The sequence below is a fragment of the Herpailurus yagouaroundi genome, unplaced genomic scaffold (genome assembly GCF_014898765.1).
Source record: "Herpailurus yagouaroundi ecotype Mexico unplaced genomic scaffold, PumYag 100, whole genome shotgun sequence".
NCBI lineage: Eukaryota > Metazoa > Chordata > Mammalia > Carnivora > Felidae > Herpailurus > Herpailurus yagouaroundi.
In genome coordinates this window covers 42,253,667-42,279,440 of record NW_024412391.1, presented here as the reverse complement: position 1 = coordinate 42,279,440, position 25,774 = coordinate 42,253,667, and the positions used below count along the sequence as shown (strand labels likewise).

The window sequence follows — 25,774 nt, the reverse complement described above, 5'->3', positions numbered from 1 at the left end:
CCAGGCAGGGGAAACAGTGAGCTCAAAGGCCCGACTGTGGGAGTGAGCTTGTCGGGAAGGACAGCCGTAACACGGAAGGCTGACCACTCACCCACAGTTTGAGGAGAGAGGGCAGAGGGTATGGACAAATGCGCAGGTGCTTGGAGTTGGCGGAAGTTCCCTTTGGACTCCTGACCTTAAAAAGTGGTCATCAGCGGAGGTGAGAGCAGTGGTTGCGTGCTCTTCTCCAGTCACGTGCAGCTGCACAGAGGCAGGCGTGGGGTGCTAGAGTGGCACTTGTAGCCAGGATGGCGGTCCAGCCAAAGGAGGTGGACTGACCTTGAATTTCAGTCGGGTAATTAGAGAAGCTAAGATTTAGAGGGGTTAAGGATCATGAAACTGTAGTAGGATCTATGGACCGGAAGACAGTGGGGTTGCAGGACGGTTATTTGAGTTTGTATATTCAGAAAAGTGAGCTGGCACAATGGGAATCTGAGATCGTGGAGTGATTTTCAGATTTGTTTTTGGGAGGGGGACTGAACAGCTAAGGTAAAGAGGAGAACAAGATCACTAAAAGAGAGGAAGCTAAAGAACTAAGGGGCCAGGTATTAAAAGGGTCATTCATGCAGATACTGTGATCACTAGAAACAATGGCAAGCATGATACCCTTGAGAGAAGGACAGTGAGGCAGGAGCTACAATACTCAGAGGATGAGAAGGAGAAAGCCAGAGGGTTGTAGGTAACTACAACAAGAAGTGGTGGGTGGTGGGGCGCCTGGGTGGCTCAGTCGGTTGAGTGTCCGACTTCAGCTCAGGTCATGATCTCGTGGTCCGTGAGTCTGAGCCTCGCGTCGGGCTCTGCGCTGACAGCTCAGAGCCTGGAGCCTACTGTGGATTCTGTGTCTCCCCCACTCTCTCTCTGCTCCTTCCCCCGCCTCTCAAAAATAAACATTAAAAAAAAAAAAAAGTGGTGGGTGGGATCATGTGAGGATATGAGAGTCAACACTCAGAGCTTCCAGAAGGATATGATCTGGAAGTAGCACTGAGGAGCAAGGACATCCCCTCTAACCTCCTAACCAAGTGCCTTACAGAGTAGGTAAGAAAGAACCCAGCCCCTGCGTGGGGGGGGGGGGGGGGGGGGGGGGGAGGGTGGGGAGAGAGCGGCAGCAGCAGGGCTGAAGCAGGCTGTGGGGTAGGGCAAGAAGATGAAAGGGATTGTCATAAAAGAGATTGAGAACACTGGGATGTTTTGGGATGAGGAAATTGAGTGTGTAAGGAGCTCTTATAAAAGGATGAATTCAGCACATTTTCAAAATCGACGATCAGGTGCGATTTTAGGTTTTCTTACAAGGTAAGAATATAGGTTACCAGTATCCTAGTTCTACAGGGGAGGAAACAGGCACACAGACGTTAAGCCACTTGCCAAGGACGCCTTACTAATAACGTCAGACTTGAGATTCAAGCCCAGGCCATGCCTCTTCTACCACACACACCCTAGCTCCCCAAGGGTCACACTGAGGTCTCTCCTAGTCTTCAATTCCTTCTGGCCATGCTCTTGGGTTTAATACAAAATTTTCTTATTGTATTCGATTAGTTTTCTGCATCAAAGTTAATTAATCCAAGTTACTAGGGCCACAGGCCTAGGGACCGTGTATGAAAAGGATCATCGCTGTAGAAAGGAGAGGAGGCAGTAAGTATGCTCCAGCAATGCCACGGTTGCTCAGGACCACTGGCTCTGGCTGTGCAGATTGTGCACGTCATGGGGATGCCTGGTGGAGGGGTGAGAAGGGCCGGAGAACCAGCCAAAGTTCTGCTTGCCAAGCTGGATAACTAGGTTTGGGCTGCATTTGGAGAAACAGCCATTGTGTGAGCCATCTCATGGCTCATGTATGAGACAGCTCATACAAGGGTGGCGTCCACTTGCCAAGCCCTGAATCCATAGGACTATGTCAGCCCAGAGGGAGACGCCTTTTTCTAAATTGTCCACGCGGAGGGAACACTGTAGGCCAGCAGTAGTCCTGAATGGATGCAGCATTTGGGGTATTTACCTTCAGAAATTATCAACGCCAACGGAAGATGAATTCAATCCTTAAGCATGGATCTGATTTCAGAGTAAAAAATCATTTGTTATCAAACAAATAAAGAAGGTGGGTGGTCCAGACCTGTGAAATCCAGTTTCTGGTTGAAACTTCCTTCACAAAAAGAACTCTGTGATCCAGAACATTGTCATGATAAGGGAGACAATACAGGACCAGAGACGGGCCACTGTGCACCTTGCAGAATGTCTAAATGTCCCAGGATTTTTATTTTTATCTTTTTATTTAAAAAATTTTTCTTAATGTTTACTCATCGTTGAGAGAGAAAGAGCATGAGCAGGGGAGGGGCAGTGAGAGAGGGAGACACACAGAATCTGAAGCAGGCTCTAGGCTCCACGCTGTTAGCACAGAGCCTGGCATGGGGCTCAAACTCACAGACTACGAGATCATGAGACCTGAGCCGAAGTCAGTGCTTACCCGATTGAGCCACCCAGGTGCCCCTATCCCAGGACTTTTATAGACTGCCTGAAAGCTAACCACAGGAGAAATACTGGGGTGGGAATGGTGTTGGGGCGGGGGTGGATTCTAGCTCTAGGCCTTCCAGAATCTATTAAGTGGCTTCTGGCAATTGAAGGCAGGCCCTCTGGGCCTTAGCCTCCTCCCCAAGGAAGTGTGGACGTGTGTGTATGTGTGTGTGTGTGTGTGTGTGTGTGTGTGTGTGTGTGTGTGTGTGTAAGGGCAGAGGATGATCTATAAAGTTCCCTCCAGCTCTGAGTTACTGCTCTTTGATTAACTAAATCATTTTAAGGGACCAGAGCATCAAACAGGCTCTATTATTTAGGCCTGTGATTTTGACATTTGTATTCTCTCGGGTCTCAGGATTTCTTGGGAGACTTGTATTGCATATACTGAAACACATTTGACGAGTACTTGCTTACTTTCCCAAGTGCCATTTTATCTATTTCCCTTGAAAAAAACAAAGGTTTTTTTGTTAATTCGTCACTCCAAATATTGGACCGATGGTCACAGAGACATTGCATACCTTCAAAGGTTTCAGGTTTTGTTGTTGTTTTTGTTTTCGTTTTGTTTTGTACTGTATTTTGGTGTCTTTCTGCATTTTTTTTTCCTGATGAATCTAGTTTGGCAGAAACTCTAACCTTACAGGGCGTCTCCTCATTACCTCCGAATGCAAAGAATAACCTGAACTTGTCAACTGGTTCACTAAACCTGTGGGTGCTCAGGCTACCACATCATGCATCATGGACATCTTTTCCGCTTTCCTTATCCCTCAAGGCCAATCAGATGTTTTTCCTCTTAACATCGATAATTCTTGGATGCTTCCTCACAAACACATCAAATATCTCACTTGCTTATTGGTCTCACATGATGTAAAATTTGACATTAATTTTAAATTCTAACGGTTCAATCTTTTCACCCTTTCCGCTTACTACAACAGACAGCCTAACACTAGACTGAAAATAGTCGTCGCAAGTTGAAAGACAACCCTCCCTGTCCCCGTAAGATCCCTCTTCCTTGGCATTTACAATTGCACAGGAGATTCTGAATCCACACTCTGTAGCCACATCAGGCGCCCTTACTTATAAAATGGAGCATTTTATATTTGTTACCCCCTTCTAAGTTTGTATGTCTCTCGTTTTGATCTGAACCAGCTGACCTGCAGTGCCTAGAAGACTGCTAACACCAGGCCTCAGCATTAATGGTACAGGATGTGCTCCCAATAACAAAAAGACCGAAGTCCTCAAAATGCAATCCTTGCCTCATTTACTTGTGTAGAAAACATGATGGCTCTATGGCAAAAGCAGCAAAACAAAACAAAACAAAACAAAAACCCTTCAGGAAGACTGTGGATACACGGTCTTTGTGTGCACTGGCAAAACCAAATCAAACCCAAACAAAACCCCGAATGTCTTACTATCTAGTATATAGTCTCAGATTTGAAATAACTCTCCCCCCAACAAAAAGGGTGAGGAATATACCCATATTATTTGATCCTCAAATTCAGCTTTGGGGAAGTAATGTGACAATATTTACAAACACCAGTGGCCCTCTGTAAAAGGTGCTGGTTTCTATACTTCCTAACCTTTGTTCCTGACGCACAGGAACGTGTGACATTTGTTACACACTGGGGCCACTTCTCCAGCTGAAACACTGTGTGTGGATAGAGCATATGTTGAAGCACATGCACCCACTTTCTGGGTAGCCTTTCTTCTGATTTCCTTGTGATAGGGTATGCCTTTAGGGCTACACAGGATTTAAAGAAATCAAAACAGTTAATGAAAGACACAGTTAGATAAACACTCCAAGGTGATCGAAGGTTTAAAATACAGCCCAAGTAAATTCAAAGAGGCCGGGACAGTTCTTTTCTCCATTTCCAGCCCACACATCTGCCTCCTGAGCTCAGACAGCATCCCAGATAGACCTTCTCTAACAACAACAAAATGCCTGAGTGCCACGGGGATTCTAGGACCTCCTCAGATGGTTCTCATTGCTCCAGGGCAACGCAGGCCCCAGAACTCACTTCAAAGGCTTGAAACCACCTCTCCTCCCTGATGTATTTCACGCAGTCATCACACTGCTTCTGGAAGTACTTTCTCTGCTTCTCATCCAATAAGCCAATTTGGTACAGGAATGTTGCATAGCCCCCTATGATCTGAGGAGAGAAGAGAAACACAAATGCCACACGGAGAGAAAGAGAGAAGTTAGGGACCCACTTGCTTGATGAAATAACCCTTTGTAATTCATTGAGCGCGTGCTGAAATTAGCCAAACAAGACAATTACACACACACACACACACACACACACACACACTCACACACACAGATCTCACAGAACACACAAATACGTACACAACACGTACAAACATACACAATACACGTACCACACACAATGCCCACACATACCACAAGCATACACACACAACCCACATGTGCACAGAATTCACACAAACGTATCACACACACGTGCGTGCCCCACATTCGCACTCACACCCAATCTAGGCTGACATAGGGAGTTGACAGCTTAAAACATTTTGTAAAAATTGGAAGATTTCAATCATTAGAAAATCAACTGGGCAACATTATTTCCTTCTACCAAGTTAGGTCTCTAAGGTAAGAGGAGCCTCCATTTGACTAAAGGGGATTTAATCTTTTCAGGGACAGAACAGAAAAGAAAAAGGAGACACCTACTGATTCAGGATCAGAATACGCATCCCCAATAGCAACTCCTTTCAGGTTGATTTTCATTGTCATCACGGGGTTCAATGTATGGATATAGTGTGCAAAGGCTGGCACATACTTCCCTGCATAAGACTGAGAAGGGCGGGTGTTAAAATGAACCATCACAAATTGGTGCTATAAAAATTATGTGTTTATGGGGCGCCTGGGTGGTTCAGTCAGTTAAGCGTCCGACTTCAACTCGGGTCATGATCTCGCGGTCCGTGAGTTCCAGCCCCGCGTCGGGCTCTGGGCTAATGGCTCAGAGCCTGGAGCCTGCTTTGGATTCTGTGTCTCCCTCTCTCTCTGCCCCTCCCCAGCTCACACCCTGTCTGTCTGTCTCTCAAAAATAAACAAACATTAAAAAAAGGTATAAAATTATGTATTTAAGCTAATTAAAGACAGCAGTATTTCCACATGAGACATACCATATTTTTTCTTTCACTTACGCTGTAAATTCCACAATAGCACAGAGCTCTGTCTGTCACTTCTTTTGCCATTCCAAATAGCACCCGTGACATGCAAGTCATGGGTGAGGTGCACAAAAAATGACAAGTGGATGTGTAATAGGCGAACAGTCTAATTTCCTTCCAAAATAACATGGGCCAGTGAATACAATTCCGCCACCCACAGAACCTTTCTTACCAGAAAGCTCCATTGAAAACTTCATATACAAAGAAAAAGAAACCCCCAAGGCCAAAATTAAGATTTCAAAATACTTTTGATGATGCAGCTTGAAAGCAACATGTATTAAAGCAAGAGGAAAAGGAAAGTAGTATTTATTGGCTACTGAAATTGTCACTTAACAACTATCTCTGTTTCCAACCTTTCCAAGTACAAAGTTCTTCAATTTTAAAATATTTTGTGGATGCAAACATTATAATTCTGCTTTTAGATTATGCTGACAAAAGCTACTATTCAGGGAGATTTAAAAAATCGTTTTGTATTTTTTACATTAAAAAGCTTCCTTTTGGACCATCTCCACCTTCATGTCTAATATCAAACTTCATATGTTCAAAATGAAGCTCTAATCCCCAAGCCTTCCAACAGCCTCTCTATTATTAACTCTGTTCTAACTGCTTAGACCAAAAATCTTGGTGCCATTCCTTCCCCCGGCCCCCGCGGGGGGGCGGGCTCTCCCCCCACAAAAGTTCATCAGCGAGCCTTGTCAATTGCACCTATTCTGTCAAAATAGGTCCAGGATCCGGTGTTTTCACATACCCATATTTCATCACCTTGCTCCAGGTTTGCTCCACTTTTGCCTGGATTATTGCAGTGGCCTAACCACCGCCCCCTGCCCCCACTGTTGTCCTTCCCCTCATCCAGTCTATTTTCAAGATGGTGGTCTACTAGAACATAAATCTGAACCCTCTGATGACTTCTCATCTCCTTCAGAGTAAAAGCAAAAGTGCTTTTTTGGAGGCACAAGGATTGGCATGATCTAGTCACTTCATTAACACTATCCCCTGCTACTCCCCTGCTACCTTTTTGCTCATTCCTCTCCAGCCCGTCTTGGACCATAATCATGATTGTGATCCATACTGGCCCCTTCCACCAGGGCCTTTGCATTAGTTGTTCCCGCCACCCGGAATGCTCTTCCCTCAGTGTCCTTATGGTTAACTCCCCTACTTCCTTCAGTGAAGCCTTCTAGGGATGCTTTTCCTCTAAAATTTGGACACCCCCTTTTTTTGACATTTTATATTTCTTTTCTCTATGTTTTCATTGAATCCTATTCACTTTCCTATACACTTCAACTAATTCATCTTGTGCATTGTTATTCTCCCACCCACACTAGAACCAAAGATCCACGAACACAGGGCTCCACGTCTGTTTTGTGGGTTAGTATGTCCCCTGTGCCTGATGCTGTTTATCTGTTAGTGCTCAGTAAACAGTCATTGAATCAATGGTCTTGAATTAACTTACTTGCATTTGAAAAACGCGAATGCATGTGTGTTCAAAATAGACTAAAGGCATCATGTGGGTACTTATGAGTCTGCAGACCCTTTGTAATATTTCCAAGGCTCTGCAGGGGTCTGTAGTTCAAAGGCTGGGAGCCCCCGAGAGCTCTATTAATTCTACACCATAATCGCATGCTGGAGATGCCATTACTCCCATCTCAATACGAGGGCATTGAGGCTCAGAGATGTTAAGTGGCAGAATCAGAATCAAACCTGCCCTGACCTACTCCCAAACTGACACTCCTTCCAAGGTACGATACAGTTACGTAATCTGCGCAATTTATACAAGATCTCCTCACTGATGCAGACCTCTGTGGAGTAGTAATTATTTAGGCAAAGTATTGACTCAAAACAACATATCCATTCATAACCATGAGCACATTTTAGAGTCCTTGTGGTAATAAGAAGATGTGTTTACATGCCTGAAATGCAGTTTGCTGCCCAAAAGTGCTATATTCTCTTGTGAGGAACAATAAGTGAACATTTATCAAATATAATTTCTGTAAGGTGAAGAAAAGAGGCCAAGTTTCCTTGAGTAATCGTTTCAGTGGTAAACCTGTATTGTACAGTTTTCATTCAGTAATGGTTTATTAGGCAACTCTTCTGTCAAAGGCATCACAGCAGATATTTGAGAAGGCACGAAAATGAATACAACACAAAACTCGTAAAGCTAATGCTTTCTTTTTGAAAAAATATTACAGAAAACTTGACTCAAATGTGATAGGGCAAGGGCGCCTGGGTGACTCAGTTGGTTAAGCGTCCGACTTCGACTCGGGTCATGCCCTCCCAGTTTGTGAGTTCGAGCCCTGCGTTGGGCTCTGTGCTGACAGCTCAGAGCCTGGAGCCTGCTTCAGATTCTGTGTCTCCTCCTCTCTGCCCCTCCCATGCTCATGCTCTGTCTCTCTCTGTCTCTGTCTGTCTCTCAATAATAAATAAATGTTAAAAAAAAATTTTTTTTTAATGTGATAGGGTAAAGTCTACCATTTCATGGATTATTATTCTCACAAGGTGTACCTTGCCCAGCACATAGTAGGACCATGAAGACACATTTGAGAAATGAATGACTAATCTGTCATTACTGCTAAACATTTTTTCTCTATTGGAGGTCATCCCTTAAGTTGTCTTGTTATAAGACCTAGCGATAGGACATCTCTTTGGCTCTTTCTGAGATGGAAGGGTGTGTACTTTATTTTTTTTTTTTTAATTTTTTTTTCAACGTTTATTTATTTTGGGGACAGAGAGAGACAGAGCATGAACGGGGAAGGGGCAGAGAGAGAGGGAGACACAGAATGGGAAGCAGGCTCCAGGCTCTGAGCCATCAGCCCAGAGCCCGACGCGGGGCTCGAACTCACAGACCGCGAGATCGTGACCTGGCTGAAGTCGGACGCTTAACCGACTGGGCCACCCAGGCGCCCCTAAGGGTGTGTACTTTAAATTGTTCTATTGAAGGTGATGACAAATTTAGGCGAAAACAGCCACATTTTTATGGCACCTTTCCTCCCCCCCCCCCCCCCCCCCGCGCCCGGTGACCATCATGTGTATCTGGGATATATCCAGGCAGGAAATTAAGAAGGAACATCCATTCAATTTCTGAGCATCTACGATGATCTACTATGAACAGGCTACTTCCCCCACTTTAATTTGAGCCACCTGACAGTTAACATTATCTTCCTATGTTTTAAAACGATGAAAGCAAGGGTCTATGCATTTCAATCACGTGCCTGGCTGGGATTTCATCTAGGCTTGGCTGCCTCCACATCTCCCATCTCTCATATCAAATCACATTTCAGTCAAGGGTCCTGGAATAGACTACGAGTCTATGGTCTCCCAAGCTGGGGCTCAGCCCTGGGTTCATCCCCTACAAGCTTGCTAAGTTGGCCATTCAAAGAAAACACGGGTAGTTCTACAACCATGTCCAAAACAGATTCCTCACTGTTCAGTCCACATCTGCTCTCCTAACGATGATGTTTATCTCATTTTTGCTTTCTAATGACTATCACACACTTCCGTGCCCTGTGTCAGTGTGACAAATCCTTCACTGCTGTTTTCATTAATCATTCCATTGGTTGAGTGGCTCAGGCTGTCACACAGTAGACAATTATGGGATTATTTTATGGAAAACAGACACTGAAACATTATAATGAAATTTCAATTATTTTCACTCTCCTTGTGGAGACATTTATTTATTTATTTATTTTGCAAGATCGGGTTAGTTTATTCTTCCCAAATCATTTATTTCTCAATTTAACGATCTCTGACCACCACAGCACTTTCAAAGACAACCAGACAATAAATCAAATGTTTTATTTACCCAGCTTTCTCTTTTCTGGATGTATTTTAAATAGAATAGAGACGTATATTTTGGGGAGAGACTTTAGGTTTGTTCACCTATTAGAAATGATCTCTATCGCGGTCCGTGAGTTCGAGCCCCGCGTCGGGCTCTGGGCTGATGGCTCAGAGCCTGGAGCCTGTTTCCAATTCTGTGTCTCCCTCTCTCTCTGCCCCTCGCCCGTTCATGCTCTGTCTCTCTCTGTCCCAAAAATAAATAAACGTTGGAAAAAAAAAAGAAATGATCTCTATGGCCCTTAGGACTTCCAGTCGCAATCCTGTAATTTTATGAACTCTTGTTTCTTTTGTTCTGAGTCCTGCCTATAACAACGATGGGAACAACAACCAGCACAACTATCAGCCCTGTGGTTTCTCCGATCTCTTGCTGGTGTTCATCAATGTGGGCAGCAGCTGGCCAGCGAAGCTCCTAAAGCCTGTGAATTAGCACTAACCTTCTACCAGCAGATCAGACCCTGGCCTCATAAAAGCTCGAAACAGCATCAAAGCGATTATAAAAGAAGAAAAGAGGAAAAGCGTGGCCACTAACTATCTGAACATGTATTGTTTCAGAATTCAGCAGTGACCCTCGAATGAGGACCTCAGCCAGACAAAGGTATTTTTCTAGCACAATCACTCAAATTAGGTTAGCCATAGACACATCAGGATTTTAGTCTGCTCTTATTATTCCTTCCTAATATTTAAAGAAGCTTCAAGCTGCAGTTTCCAGCACCGTTGTTGTGTGGCTCACGTTTTCCCATGGTGACCATATTTTGAGCTCGGCTCTGACAAGGAGGACCAGAGATATTAAGGTGTGTTTGTATATGCTTGTATTCCTGGGGCTTAAAAAAGCAATAAGCCTCCAGTTTTCCTCTTACATCGGAAGGATCTCAGAATTCAGCTCTCAGTCTTGTATTTCCCCCCACGAGAGGAAAAGGTCTCAACATCACAGCTGAACAGTGGTTTTCAATCTCAGTCTGCAATCTTTCTGAGTTCTTAAAGGATGTTTGGAACAGCCTAATGGAAATCACGTTGGGAGCATATTGTACTTGTAAAAATAGTCTAGAGAGAATGTAATGCTTGGTTAATTATCCAGATGTGTAAAAGCACAATGAACTAGGGACTTAAAGAAACTTATAATTGCGTATTCCGTCGCAACCCTCCCTTCTTACATGTTCCCGCAACATTCACAGCGGGCTTCCTGTACCCCTGCCACCCGGTTACTCTTAAAGGAGGAAAAAAGATTTCATATCTAAAATCAGCTCCCCTAGAAGAAAAAAAAATCGTGTCAGAGAATAATACTATAATGGAAACAATGTCCTCTTGCAGAAATTTCACATATGTTAGCAGTTACTATTGTTTAAGCTGCTCTGCGTTTCTCGTCTGCATTTCTTACTAAAGTTTAGGTAAAAAAAAAAAAAAATAGGTGCAGCTATACTCATTCTCTGCCTTGCTTCTAGGTATACGTTTTATGGTAAAACATGTGGAACCTTCACCCAGGATAATGAGCAATGGCCTTGGAAATGAGACACACTGAAGCCTGGACACAAAGCGTCACTGTCCACGGGTCCTAGTTCCTAAGCCCTGCCTGGAAGTGGAAAAGGCGGAGTTGTCAGCCTCAGGACTGGTATATTGAGCACCCCCTGCTCTGCTCTGTCCCCGCTCCCCCAGCCACTCCACCTGGAATGAACATCTCTTTGAAGAACTCACCTGTGGGCTGGTCATAACTCCTTCGTGTCCCCAGAAGGACACAGGGCGGGCTACCCTTCTGGAAGGAGTCATAGCAGTGCTGTATCCTCTAGCATATCACCAACCACAGACTGTTGGTGGAACCACTCCCACTTTTGGAGGCGATCAAAGAGAATAAGGGGATATGCCTTGAAGAGAGCTTTATACACACATTGAAAAACCTCAAAAACGGGGGAAGAGCCCAAGTGTAATGGAGTAACAGATGATACAGCAGCCCAGAAGACAGGACTGAGTGAGAGGGACCTTGACTTCATCTGGCCTCAGGGTAGACTCTTATTTCACTGGGGACCATTATTTTCTCTGAGAGAAGACGTGTGTCCTTAAAATGGCCAGTGGAGAAAATTAATGAATGGGGAAAGCTGGAACTTCGGTATTGTGGTAATCTGTACAACTTCTTAGACATTTCTAGACCATGTGTCATCTAATTTCCAGACCACACTGCTGCAATTAAAAAAAAAAAAAAAAAGAGGGGCGCCTGGGTGGCTCTGTCGGTTAAGTGTCCGACTTCGGCTCGGGTCATGATCTCACAGTCCGTGAGTTCAAGCCCCGCGTCGGCCTCTGTGCTGACAGCTCAGAGCCTGGAGCCTGTTTCAGATTCTGTGTCTCCCTCTCTCTCTGCCCCTCCCCTGTTCATGCTTTGTCTCTCTCTGTCTCAAAAATAAATAAACGTTAAAAAAAAACTTTAAAAAAAAGGGCAAAAAGAATAAAAGAAGGCTCCCGACAAAAGTATGACTTTATCTAAACATCTATTGTTCTGCAAAATGAGCTTAAAAGAAATGTAGAATCTCTAGGAATAGACACATAAGAAAAACATCTTGATCTGTATGTCTTGGTCACATATTTATGCAAAGGTACACGCTATGCGGCCTTCCAAATGATATATTCTTATTTTGTATTCAAAGGATGCTTCTCTAAAAAAAAAAAAAAAAAAGGATTCCAGCACAGCCAGTATGGAAAACAGTATGGAGGTGCCTCAAAGAATGAAAAAAAGAACTACCATATGATTCAGCAATTCTAGTTCTGGAAAATATATCCAAAGAAAACCAAAACGCTAATTTGAAAAGATAGCTGTGCCCTCCCATGTTCACTGCAGCATTATCTACAACAGCCAAGACATGGAAACAACCTAAGTGTCCATCGATGGATGAATGGAGAAAGTAGTTGTGGTACATACATACAATGGAATATTATCCAGCCATGAAAACTGGGGAAGCCAACTATTTATGACAACATGGATGGAACTTGAAAGCATTATGCTAAGTGAAATAAGTCAGACAAGGAAGACAGTGTATGATCTCACTTACAGAATCTAAGAATTCTGTAGAATCTAAAACACACACACACACACACACACACACACACACACACAAAACAAAGAAAAAGAGATTAGACTTGTGGTCACCAGAAGCAGAGGATTTGGGGGAGGGGGAGTTGGGGGAAGGAGGCCAAAAGGTACAAACTTCCAGTTCTAAGTCACAAATTCATTTTCAATTCTAAAAGAAATACTGGCAGGTCACATGACCAAAACTGAAACTAGACATTTGTCATGAGCTCAAGAGTTAAAGCGGCTTGGGGGGCGCCTGGGTGACACAGTCAGTTGAGCGTCCGACTTCAGCCAGGTCACGATCTCGCGGTCCGTGAGTTCGAGCCCCGCGTCAGGCTCTGGGCTGATGGCTCAGAGCCTGGAGCCTGTTTCCGATTCTGTGTCTCCCTCTCTCTCTGCCCCTCCCCCGTTCATGCTCTGTCTCTCTCTGTCCCAAAAATAAATAAACGTTGAAAAAAAACTTAAAAAAAAAAAAAGAGTTAAAGTGGCTTGGATGTCATCTAATAAAATTCAGCAAGTTCTAAGCTTTAATAAATAATTGCATTCCATGGACTTCAAGCCTTTATATCACTTGAAACTTTCATTTACTCCATAAAACTTTATGATCAAAGCTAAGTCTTTACGATTAAAACTCAGCCTTCGCCAGAAAGACAGAAACGTGCAAAAGGACAAGGAACTTCTTTTATGTTTGTATAAGGTTGATAACCCTTAGAGATTCTGCACGAAACAGGGAAGGGATGTTGACTCCCCTCTAAGCACAGTGCACCTGCTTTCTGGAAGAGGCAGGTCTTAGAGATGGAGGTTTTGAGGCTCCAGACAGCATCTACACAAGCAGGGTTCCAATCTTTAGCCAGTTTCTTGTCTACAGTCTTTGGGCTCCGGAATCCAGCTGCTTAGTCCCAATCCTCGCTGAGTGACCTTGGTAAGACCTACCTCGCTCTCCAAGCCTCAGTCATCTCAACTGTATGATGGGGACGATAAGAATAGTGCCAGCTTCAGAGGGTTGCTATGACATACATAAAACAGTGCTTAGCCCCATGCCTGCCCTACAATCCACTCTCAGTCTTCTCAAATAAGAGCTACAAATAAAACTAGTGAACTATAGACTCTTGAAGGCCTCCTTCTAGCTGCCAGATTCAAGCCTAGGCTAAAAGGATACTGGTGTGGGCCTGCAGAATAGTTCTCTCCTGCTTCTTACTTGTATATCAGTGCTGGAAAATTCCCGATTACAACTATGCCTTCTATTCAAATACAAGCATGTTGAGAGTAAGTTTAATTTATCAGATCCTTTCTAATGGACAGTGCGCTGATGGCAAGTCAGAAAGGGGGAGAGGAACAAAATAGTCATGATGGAGAAACAGGACCTGAGCACAATATAGCCAAGGAAAGAAAGGGAGCCTGGGGGCGGGAGGTAGGGTACCGGACGGACCTGGAAAATAAAGGAGTAGAAAGGAGGGTTCTCAGGGCCTGGGACACAGAGCAGGGAGACAGGGGCGATGGAAGGGAGATGAAAAGAAACTGGTGAGAAATATCATCAATATTTTTATTTTGTCCAGCAACAACCTTGCACAAGGCTGCTCTGTAACATTCAACAAACACTTTGCTTAGTAGTGTAGGAAACACATTACACAAACATGGCTCTCACCTACTGGGAGCCTGCAACCCGAACCCAGTGGACCATGATGATTCCAGTAAATGTTGTCAGACTCCATGATCCCAGCAGGACTTCGCTCATGCAGATGAAGATAAAGTATCCTATTAAGCTCACTAATTTTTAAATAGCTTCAAAGCTTTGCCTTTATTTGGCCCTCACATTAACCATGGTTGCAAAATTGCCTCTGAGGCAACTTGGCCCCTTCGTCCCGATCAGGGAGAGATGCTCAGTTGTAACCACATATTCTGCCATTTTGGACACGCTCCCCATTCATTGCCACAACCACCCATAGGCACGGAATCTTTCCGGGGAGAGGACGCAAAGCCACACGCTCAGAGAACAATGGGCAGTCCCCCTTCCTCCCGCCGCCACCTTCCTGCCTTCCAGTGAGGGCTGTTTTGCTTTAACTTCTAGCTGGGCCCACGTACACTTGAGAGGATTCTCAAGTGAGTCTGTACCTCAAGACCAAGAGCAATCTCACTAATAGTTACTGGCTCAGAAAGGATAACCCTTATAAAGAAAGTTAATTATGTGAATTAAATGCAGCTTGTTTCTCTTTTTGAAGTACATTTTTTTCATGCCTTGAGGAGGGTGATTTACAGACACATTTGTCTCTCTTTAGAGAAAATTAATTCCAGTTGGTGTTCTGTGCCGAAATGGAGAGAAGGAGGGAAGGAGACAAGGCGGTTCTTCCTTCTGGATCGTACCGCCTGCAGATCCCACAGTATGCCTGGTTGTGGGCTTGCCAGGGTCCACACGGCAGTGGCAGGGGGCCTGGGTCGGTCCCGGCACGTTTTGCTACTATCCCAAACTTTCAAATATCATCTTCTAAGCCCCACCATCGTTGTTTAGACAAAGCAAACTATTTCTTTTGAAGATGATTTCAAAATAACAGGAGAGACAATGCCACTTCCCAGAAAGACGTGAGCAGAACTTTTAAAATATCTCAGGCCCTGTCTACATACATTAGGTCATATGCTTTGGAGCCATAATGTATTAATCCAGCTTTTCACCATGAATGGTAATAACAGTCATCGTGTCTTCGGTACTCACCACAGCCATCACGTCATTAAATATTTGAGGAGGATTATCTAATTGGATGCTCAAAACAATCCTATTCAGTAGGTATTGTTATTACTTCCAGACTCTCTTGCACCAAATTCAGGGTGCTGAACAGCTGCTCCAGACCTTTTGAGATCAGGCTATACCCCTCACTCATAGTACGCAAATGGAAAGGATATTTAGGTCCAGTACATTTGCACTGAAAAGGAGAAAACCATTTCGTTTCTTTTTTTTTTTTTAAGTTTATCTATTTTAAGAGAGAGAGAAAGAGAGAGTAGGGGAGGGGAAGAGAGAGAAAGGCAGAGAGAGAATCCCAAGCAGGCTCTGTGCTGTCAGGGTGGAGCCCGACACGGGGCTCGAACCCACGAGCCATAAGATTATGACCTGACTCAAAAACCAAGAGTCAGACGCTTAACCAACTGAGCCACCCAGGAGCCCCAGAGAAGCATTTCTGAGTTTACTCATTTATTTTTCAACCACGATTCTGCTACTTTAGTGGCATTGTTTGTTCAGCCTCCTGAACAGTGTGAGGAAATTAAAAGTTCTGAACAGATAGGATTTCCCTCTCTTGAAAAATCTATCACAACGGTTTTTTTGGGGGGGGGGGGGGATGGAGAGAAGGAGGGTGGGTATTACATTAAAATTGCAATTGTATACAGATGCTATAAGAGTATATCTAGGTAACTACGGTTGAACATCTAGTAAAGCAAAATATCCCTGAAAGTGATCTAATTGAAAAGCCAAACCCTCCGACTGTAAGATGAAAAGCAGAGGCCAGGAGAGGTTAAAGAACTCGCTTGGAATCACCCAGAGAGGCAAAGCCAGCAATGAATCTCAGGTCCCCTGATTATTAACCCAGAACTACTTTTCCATTCTGCCTCCTAACCTTAAAACAGAAGACCAGATGGAACAAACTAGACTGGAAAAACACAGCATTCTAATAAAACAAACCACCAAGGTGTTACTATTTAGTGCTCTTCCCTCTAGAAAGAGATGTGGCCCTGGATTTAACATATCCTGTGTAGCCCCTATGAAAATGCTGCTGTCTGGTGACTGCATCTCATCCCAGCTCCTGCCTGCCCTCGTTCACATCTTCCTTCATCACTCGAAAGGCACAGGTTTCCTTAAAAGTATTCATCCTGGCAGCCAAGAGTGTAAAAAAGAAAACTGTCCTTTCCTACACACATTCAGTTACATGCATGAAACCACCAGGCAGACGTGAAATGGACAAATTTCTCATCCAGAATTGGGAAGCTTTGCTGAAAGTCCAACTTCATGGTTAATAGCATCACCACATTATTTGCAAGGCAGGAATTACACAGTAAGCAGATCGCTCCTCTGGCGGAGGTGGAGACTGGGAATTTTTCAGGGTGGCTTCCAAAATGACAGAGGCATCACTTCCTGCCCCTTTGCCCCACTTGCCTCTGAAATGGGTTAAAAGTCAAGGACCAGCAGGGAATTACTGGTAGAGATCCTAAATAATCCTGACCAGATAGCTGGCTTAAAAAAGATGTAAGTGGAGTAAGGCAAACAGTTAGAATATCCTTTCCAAATAGAGAAGAACGCAAGCAGAAGATGAGGAAGTTCCTGGTTCCGTTAACTTGCCATTTCCTTGGAAAAACTGAGACTGTTTTCACCTTGTCTCCCTTACGGTGGACCTCTGTGGTTTGAGCTTATCCAGCATCCTTCCAGCCCTTCCTCTAGTATCGTCACAGGGGTCTTCCCTGGTGCACCACCCATCTCCCACTCCCAGGCCTTGTGATTCAGAGGCGGAGGGCCTCACTATGATCCCACCCTTCCCAGGGCACTGGGTGGGCCTCAGGCACCATTATGGCCAACCTGTATGTCCATCCCCTTGACCCCAGTTAGTAGTTCTAGAACAGGCATGGGATCCAAATGGGTCACATGAGATTCAGGAATATAGTGGAATTATTGGGGAAGAGAAGTTGAGCTGATAGGTTATACTTAGAACATTAGGATGGGGTAGAGGTGCAAGGCTACCAGTGAAAAAAACATAGCTTAGAATGAAACTAGTGCAGTACAAAGTCAAGTGAATAGATCAAGAGAGAAATTCCTGATGACAACGTTTTGAGCACCCAGACACAGCCATGACCCCCTGTTTTACTTAAGCCATTTTGAATAGGGTTTCTGTCACTTATAAGCAAAAGATCCTTGACTAACCCACCCCTACGCATCTTTCAAAATCTAGTTTAATTGTCACCTCTTCTGTCCGGCCTTTCCTGAGGATCCCATACTGAGAGAAGTAAGCTATTTGCACTCTCCTTGTGCTGTCTTTCCAGCCACTTCTCTAACCGTCCTTTTCATTCAGTATTTTACCTATTGCCAGGCTTTCAGATTAAGGGTAGGCCCAATGTCTTATTAATGGCTGAATTTCCAATACGTGTCCAATGCCTCAGCCACCGTAGTCACTCGATATAGGAGTGCTGAATTGAATCGAATTTGATTCTAACTACTCTTTCAGCGAACACTGCACCCCTCAACGATTTCCCATCACCCTTGGGATAAAGTCCAAAATCTTCCATGGACCTACGTGATCTGCCTGCCTCTCCCATCTCAGCTCCTTCTACAGTGGCCCCGTGCTATTCCTTGAGCACACCAAGCCTGTCCCCACCTCAGAGTCTTGGCATTTGCTATCCCTCCTTCCAGGAGAGTTCTTCTCTAAGATAACCGCAGCTATCACTCTACTAGTCTCATCTACTAGTCTGCATCTACTAGTCTCGGCACTCTGCCCAGTTGTGTCCTTACCGGAGAGCCTTTCTAGTAACCAGGATAGCACCTGCACCACTCTGCAACCCTCACCTGCTTCATCTTTCTTCATGACACTCATCACCGCCTGACGCATAGCGCATATGTATTTCTTCACTTATCACTGTCTTCGCCTCTACAATGTACGAAGGCAGGAAATTGTTCTGTTTTGTTCACAGTGGTGTCCCTAGCACCTCAGGATTCCTGGGCTCTCAAAGTATTGGCTGCTATACGTGTTTAAAATAACCTTAAATTTAACTGGATGGGGAAAAAAAAGCAAACCCTAAAACTGAAGCCAACCTAGGCAAGTGAACTTAACTGTATGTTAAATTGTAGCATATAGTGGCTCAGTCGGTTGAGCATCCAGCTTCGGCTCAGGTCATGATCTCATGGTTCGTGGGTTCGAGATCTGCGTCAGGCTCAATGCTGACGGCTCAGAGCCTGGAGCCTGCTTCGGATTCTGGGTCTCCCTCTCTCTCTGCCCCTTCCCCGCTTGTGCTCTGTCTCTCTCTGTCTCTCAAAAATGAATAAATGTAAAAAAAAATTTTTTTTAATTATAACATAGAGGGGCCCGGGTAGCTTAGTCGGTTGAGCGTCCGACTTCGGCTCAGGCTATGATATCCTTTCTAGTGAATTCGAGCCCTGCATCAGGCTCTGTGCTGACATCTCGGAGCTTGGAACCTGCTTCACATCCTGTCTCTGTCTCTCTGCCCCTCCTCTGCTTGCACTCTGTCTCTCTCAAATATAAAATAAAACATAAAAAAAAAATTAAAAAACTTGTAACATAATCAGCCTAGGGAAAAAATAGAGTTAATTATTAGAACTTTGAAATATGGTACTTTTATTTTATTTTATTTATTTTAATTTTTTTTTCAAAGTTTTTATTTATTTTTGGGACAGAGAGAGAAAGAGCATGAACGGGGGAGGGGCAGAGAGAGAGGGAGACACAGAATCGGAAACAGGCTCCAGGCTCCGAACCATCAGCCCAGAGCCTGACGCGGGGCTCGAACTCACGGACCGTGAGATCGTGACCTGGCTGAAGTCGGACGCTTAACCGACTGCGCCACCCAGGCGCCCCAATATGGTACTTTTAAACCTGTAGTGAAATATAGTCTAAGGATAAAAGTAATTGTAGAAAAAAATATTGAATGTAACTTGGAGGTTTCTTTGTTGGTAGCGGTACTGATGTCACCTTCTAAGATCATTTTGCACATATTGTTAGGATCCAGCAAAGGAATAAATACACTGATGCTGCTGGGAAACACGGTCCACAATGTGGGAGAAGGGGTATACAAATACAGAATGGGGAAAGGAAAAAAGAACCTCGTGATGTTGAATTAGAATTAAGGGTCAGTATGAAGTCATTCAGTTCCCTGGTTCTGCTTACAAAGAAAGCCTGAAGGAAATGGCATCCCAGGAGCAATGGGCACGCTTAGTGCTCAGATGTTGAGAAAAGAAGGAAAGGGGAAGATCTTCCCTGTAGAAGACTACTAGATGACATCTATAGGAATATAGACCCCCCCCCCCAAAAAAAATCACCATTTACAACCCCCCAGTGGAATGACGGATTCAGGCAGGAATCATCAATGAATGTGAAAACTACGGGGTGACAGATCTGGAGGGAACAGATTTCCATATGGTCTCATGCTACTTATTAATTTCAAGAGAAAAAGGTGCCTTTCCAACGGTGAGATCTGGGAGAGACCACCTGGGCCAAGTGACCAAGTGTAGCATCGCCAATAATGAGACAAACTGATATTACGAGCCTCCTGACGTGATAAGATAGGAGGCACACGCATCACCCATGTCATGTTCTTGCCGAAATGTTTTCACTGAATCTACGCGTTGAGGAAAGGATCAGCCAAATTCAGAAATGGGACATGCCACAGGGCACCTGGCCTACACTCTTCAAAATCATCATCATGAGACAACCACAACAATATGTCAGGGGACTGAGACCATCGTGATATACAAAACTTTACTGAGCCCTATATTTATTTTTTAAAAAAAGGGTTCTAGAGAACATTTGGGGGATAGAGAATTCTGAATACGGGCTGAATTAATGTTAATATAGTAATATAGTATATGTTAATTAATATATTTAATTAATTAATTAATAATTAATATATTAATTTAATATAATATACTTTATTAATATTTGTGTACATGTATGTACATACTGAATGCATGAGTCACCATACTTCAGTCCCGAGGATATTGGAAGCACACAAGAACACAGGACTTCAACTTACCTCCCCCGTGGCATAAAAGTCATTGTTTTTATATTCAGGGAACAACAGGAAAAAGTGAGTTAGTGCACTGCGAAAAGAAGAACAACAACAATAAAAAAATCACATGGAATCAAAAAAGCTTAATGCTATGCTACCAAAACTAACCTTTTGACGCTAAGTTTCACATTTGAAGGAAGAGGCCATTAGGCTGTGAGCTCCTGTAAGCGTTATTTTCAAAATGTCACATATGTAACATTCCACACTGTGGATGGTTAGAAAATAATTGTGGGCTTACTTTAGGATACTAAGAGGTTGAGACAAGGGGACATCAACACTCTGGGCAGGTTTCCAAATCTCTGGGTTACCAACCTAGATCTTCTAGCTGTTGAGGGTACCCTTGAGCAAAGTGATACAGGCTTTCACCTATTATTACAGCAATTCCTTAAAAAAAATTTTAATGTTTATTTATTTTTGAGACAGAGAGAGAGAGAGAGAGACCGAGCATGAGCAGGGGAGGGGCTGAGAGAAAGGGAGACACAGAATCCGAAGCGGACTCCCGGCTCTGAGCTGTATGCAGGGTTTGAAACTCACAAGCTGTGAGATCGTGACCTGAGCTGAAGTCGGTCATTTAACCGACTGAACCACCCAGGTCCCCCTACAGCAATTCTTAGAGGTAGTTCTGCAAGCCTTATGACCCCATTAACCTGGGTTTCTGGTGAAGTAATGAGAATGTTACTTGCTTACCAACATCTTCCTGTGAGGAACCCTGAACATTTCTATTGGGGGGGGGTCCCAAAATTTCAGTATTTTAATAACCAAAGAACAAAAAGGCTGTAAAATGACCATAATTTAAAAGAAAACCACCAAATGGCCAGATATAGAACTAACAGTACAGTGGCATCTAAGCTCCAAAAAAATCACACTTATTAAAGAATGCCAATAGCCACTTCAATGAGTTCTCCTGAAATAGATTTCAACAGACTCCAGAAATTGTTTCATAATAAGCAAGAAAAGGGTAGATTATTGAATGATTCTCTACTTGACCAAATCTTTCAAAAAGGAAACAAAACTTGTGGAATTCAGAAGCTCTACCAGTGTTTTGACCCAGATTGCATTGTCTGAGAAGTCAGGCAGAGCTTTGTTCCAGCTTCCTGCTGAGGGACTAAAAGCCATGAACCATCCAGTGAAGATGAAAGGCAAGGAAGGAGGCCCTGCAAAACCAAGAGGAGGAGAAAGTTCAAGGGTTACAGAGAGGCAAAACTGGGTCGTTAGGATCACTGCTCACTGCCGGGTCTAGCTGCACTTAATTTGCAAAGGCTCCATAAAAATCCATCATGAAAGACCACTGTAGAATTTTGGTGTATTTCTGTATTTATTATTGACAGTAAGTAAAGCCTTTGTAGCAACTAAATCTGGGAAGCTGCACTATATAGCTTCCATGTTTGTTCTGGCAATAAGATGGCTTTAGCGTAGAGATAAAAATAGGAGTTTATTTTCTACCCTTCCCTCGCCAACCTTCAGGCTAAAAACTATTTCTCTTCTCTCTTCCTGCTAGTTGGAATGGCAATAGACAGTTTAACATAGTAAATCTCAATTAAGCCTCGTGCTTTGGCTTAAAGTTTATTTCCTTGGAGAATCTGTTAAAGTTGTTAGGGTCGCCAGATTTAGCAAATAAAAATACAAGACGTCCAATTAAACTTGAATTTCAGGGGGCGCCTGGGTGGCGCAGTCGGTTAAGCGTCCGACTTCAGCCAGGTCACGATCTCGCGGTCCGTGAGTTCGAGCCCCGCGTCAGGCTCTGGGCTGATGGCTCGGAGCCTGGAGCCTGTTTCCGATTCTGTGTCTCCCTCTCTCTCTGCCCCTCCCCCGTTCATGCTCTGTCTCTCTCTGTCCCCAAAAAAATAAATAAACGTTGAAAAAAAAAATAAACTTGAATTTCAGATAAACGACAAATAATGTGTTAGCATAACTATGACCCAAATATTACATAGGACATACTTAGATTTATAAAAATTATTCATTATTTATCTGAAATTAAAATTTAACTAGGCATTCTGCATTTCATCTGGCAATCTTAATTCAAGGAGCTAACCTTCCAGGTTACTTCTAGCTTGAAAATGCCAGGATTCTCTAGCTGAAGTTTCCAAGTTCTCCACTTGAGGAAGTTACAGTTTTAATATCACAGGAGGATCAGAACAAAAATTTGGCTAATCCAAGCCTTTGGTAGGTCTTTTTTTTTTTTTTTTAAAGCTTATTTATTTTTGAGAGACAGATCATGAGCAGGAGAGGGGCAGAGAGAGAAGAAGACACAAAATCTGAAGCAGGCTCCAGGCTCTGAGCTGTCAGCACAGAGCCCAACGCAGGGCTCGAACCCACGAACCGTGGGATCACGATCTGGGCTGAAGTCATACGCTTAACTGACTGAGCCACCCAGGCGCCCTGGTAGATCTTTCTTAAATGGGAGTGAAGGAAGAAAAAAGTAAATTTAGTAAGTTAGATTTACATATGCCATTTGCTTGTTTAACTGTGTCTTAGTTAACTATATGTAATTCTTATTCCACGGTGAGGGTTTGCTCAAAAATACAATCTAGAATCACGCCTACATAAAATTTCAAATTTAGAAGCAGAATTGCTAAAATATATAATACATGATAGACACACATTTGCACGCATGCGTGTATGTGCATAGTCACACGAGCTCGCTGTCCACGCACAGTCACAAGAGCTCACTGTCGCAGGAAGCTTGCTTCTGCCAGACGATGCCATTTGGCAACATTGCTAGCATTGTGCCAGGGGCTTTTGCTAACAGCTAGAATTTTAGTCAAAGGCCATCTGGTGGTAGAAAGTTACACTGAACGACAAGAAGAAGAAATCTACCTCGCAGGGGAAAATGACTAGGAAGAAATTATTCCTCAGATACATTTTGTAAAAAGGGAAGCTGGTAGGTTCGGGGCACAGCAAGTAGATGGAAATGATAATGCACTAGAGAATTTGGAGAGGTCTAATGGAGTCAGAGGCATAATGAACACAAGACGTTAAAAAGAATTAAAACAATCTAAGCAAAAGTTCCATGCCAACAAAGGCCAGACAAGGGGTAGCTTTTGTCAGTAACAGTGTGACTGAAATAAGCACAGTGCCAAGAAGCTTGGCAGTTTTGTTCAGCAGTGGCACACGGGCAGCCATCCTTCGCATTCATTCCACCCCCACTATGACCGGGCCATGATCTGCTCCGTCCAGTGTTCTCATTTAATATGTGAAACCAGTTTCATAGTCACATGGTTATGAAACACGTTTTAGCAATTGATACTATTTCCCATACAAAGCGGCAGGTGGAAGAGAATGATAGTAGCGTTTCCATCTGGCTGCTAAGAAACTAACTTCAGGCACGCTCAAGATGGGTAAGCACCAGACTAAGGACTAGGGGAGCTTGTTGACTACTCTATTACCAGCATCAGGGACAATGTCTGGCACGTAGCAGGCAATCGATAAACAGTGGTAGAAGGGGAATGGTACCAGACCATACACTCCAGATCAAAGTTAGTAAATTTGTTATTCTTTAGTATATTTAGTTACTTATTTTACCTAAATCAGAGGGGCATTGTGGCTCAATAGCATGTTCCAAATTAAAAAAAAAAATTGAATATTTAAATGTCTGGTTAGTAAAAAGCCTTTGCTTCCAAACAAACACACACAAGGGCAGCCTAAGTGTGAATGTCAAATGCCTCTTTAGGAGTCTACTCCTTATAGGCACGGACTATTAATAGTCAAAAGGAATGGGTTTTTCAGTGGAAAAAAAAAAAAAGATGGTTTTCAAAAGGAGAAAAAGAAGGTCTACTCTTTAAACCTACGTTTATGGGTTTCAAAGCGACCTTCTTATTCCAAACACCCATCTGGAGAGCTGGAGAGAAGAATGTAGTCACAAAGGGAAACAAATAGTGTAAACTATAAAGGAAACAGCTGAAATCAGTTTTCTGCACTACCCTTGATTAGCTATTTTCCAGTTCTAAGAGCCTGAAGCAAAAAGAACTAAAACAGCTATAAACAATGGATGCTTTGAAATAGGTTCTCTTTACATGTCATCTAAGAGGAGATGTACCACATGTCAGCAGTATACATCCACACGGAGGGTCAACTGGAAGCTGTAACCATCTTTGGGGGAGGGGAAGAAGAGACAGAAAAAGAATGGCGGGTTGCATGCTCTGGCTTAGAGGGGATTGATGCATTTCTTCATCACAGAACCTCCGCCCTCTGGGTGTCTGCTAGTTAAACAACTGAGCTTGTTTGGATTTAAACCAAAAGAGGGTCAGAGAGGGCAGGGAGGAATAAGGGGAGAAGTAGGTGTTCTATCTGAAAAATGAGAGCAGACAGTCACTGCTCATGGCACTTGAGCAAACTTGTAAGGACAGCCATCATGATTATGTGTCTATAGGGAAAGAGGAGGTGCCTGAGCTAGGGGCAGAGGAAGCGGAATCCTGTGGAAATCTGGCTAATCTGCTCCCAGGACCCAATGTACCTGGAAGCAGAAGTGTGGGGTCCTAGCCATGCCCCTGGACACAGAATGGAAGCGACTAAATAATGGGACAAATGACAAATGAAAGTGTAGAAAACAGGGGCGCCTGAGTGGCTCTGTCAGGTAAGTGTCCGACTTCGGCTCAGGTCATGATTTCACGGTTCGTGAGTTCGAGCCCCGTATCGGGCTCTGTGCTGACAGCTTGGAGCCTGGAGCCTGCTTCGGATTCTGTGACTCCCTTTCTCTCTGCCCCTCCCCCGCTCGTACTCTGTCTCTGTCTCAAAAATAAATAAAATGTTAAAAAAAACACTTTCTTAATAAAAAATTTTAAAAAAAGAAAGAAAGTGTAGCAAACAACAGCCATATTTGTTTTCTGGGTCCGCAGAGCAGACAGAAAGAAATGTCTCAGGAAGAAAGGCCAGAAGTTACTCTTTCCTCCGTTCCCTAGCCATCTGCCTTGGGGAGAAAGAATAAAATGGAAAACTTTTGTCAGAGATCAGAAAACACTGATTTGTTATTAGACTTACTTTCACTTTAGCAATTGGTTGGGTTTGCTCACCAAGTAATCAGCAGAATGAGTGTGTGGGACAATTAGGAAATAGGGGAGTTGGTTATCTCATTCTGGCCACTAGGGTTCTGTGAGTAAATGATTATAGGGCATAAGGTGGTACCCTACTGATCTGAAAGAATTCGGGACTTGACCTCTAGGAACAATTTACAGACTGGAAAAATGTGACCAAATAAGAATGGTCACTTACTTAAAAAAAAAAAAAAAAAAAGTACTAAAAATAGCCATAGCAAATATGAGTACGAAAAAAGAAGAACTTCTATGTGCAGTGTTTGACCAGGCTTACACAGAAAGAGGAGTCCCGAGAAAAAAGAGAAACGAGCAAGAAGATGTTGTTTCTGGGCAAATGCAAAGTTCAAATACAATGTTGGTCAGGGGC

At 43.6% G+C, this 25,774-nt stretch overlaps 1 protein-coding gene across 2 annotated transcripts in view; it reads right to left on the bottom strand.

Moving 5' to 3' along the window:
* CPVL (carboxypeptidase vitellogenic like) overlaps positions 1–25,774 on the bottom strand; it is a 120,131-nt gene that overhangs the window by 61,925 nt on the left and 32,432 nt on the right. The window contains exons 6-8 of one of the 2 annotated variants that reach the window (XM_040472366.1): positions 20,339–20,405; positions 5,222–5,344; positions 4,554–4,685 (exon numbers count right to left, since the gene is read on the bottom strand). In XM_040472366.1, the coding sequence (XP_040328300.1) occupies positions 4,554–4,685; positions 5,222–5,344; positions 20,339–20,405 (322 nt within the window). The remainder of the gene's footprint in view (positions 1–4,553; positions 4,686–5,221; positions 5,345–20,338; positions 20,406–25,774) is intronic. The other variant, XM_040472367.1, reaches the window with a different exon arrangement.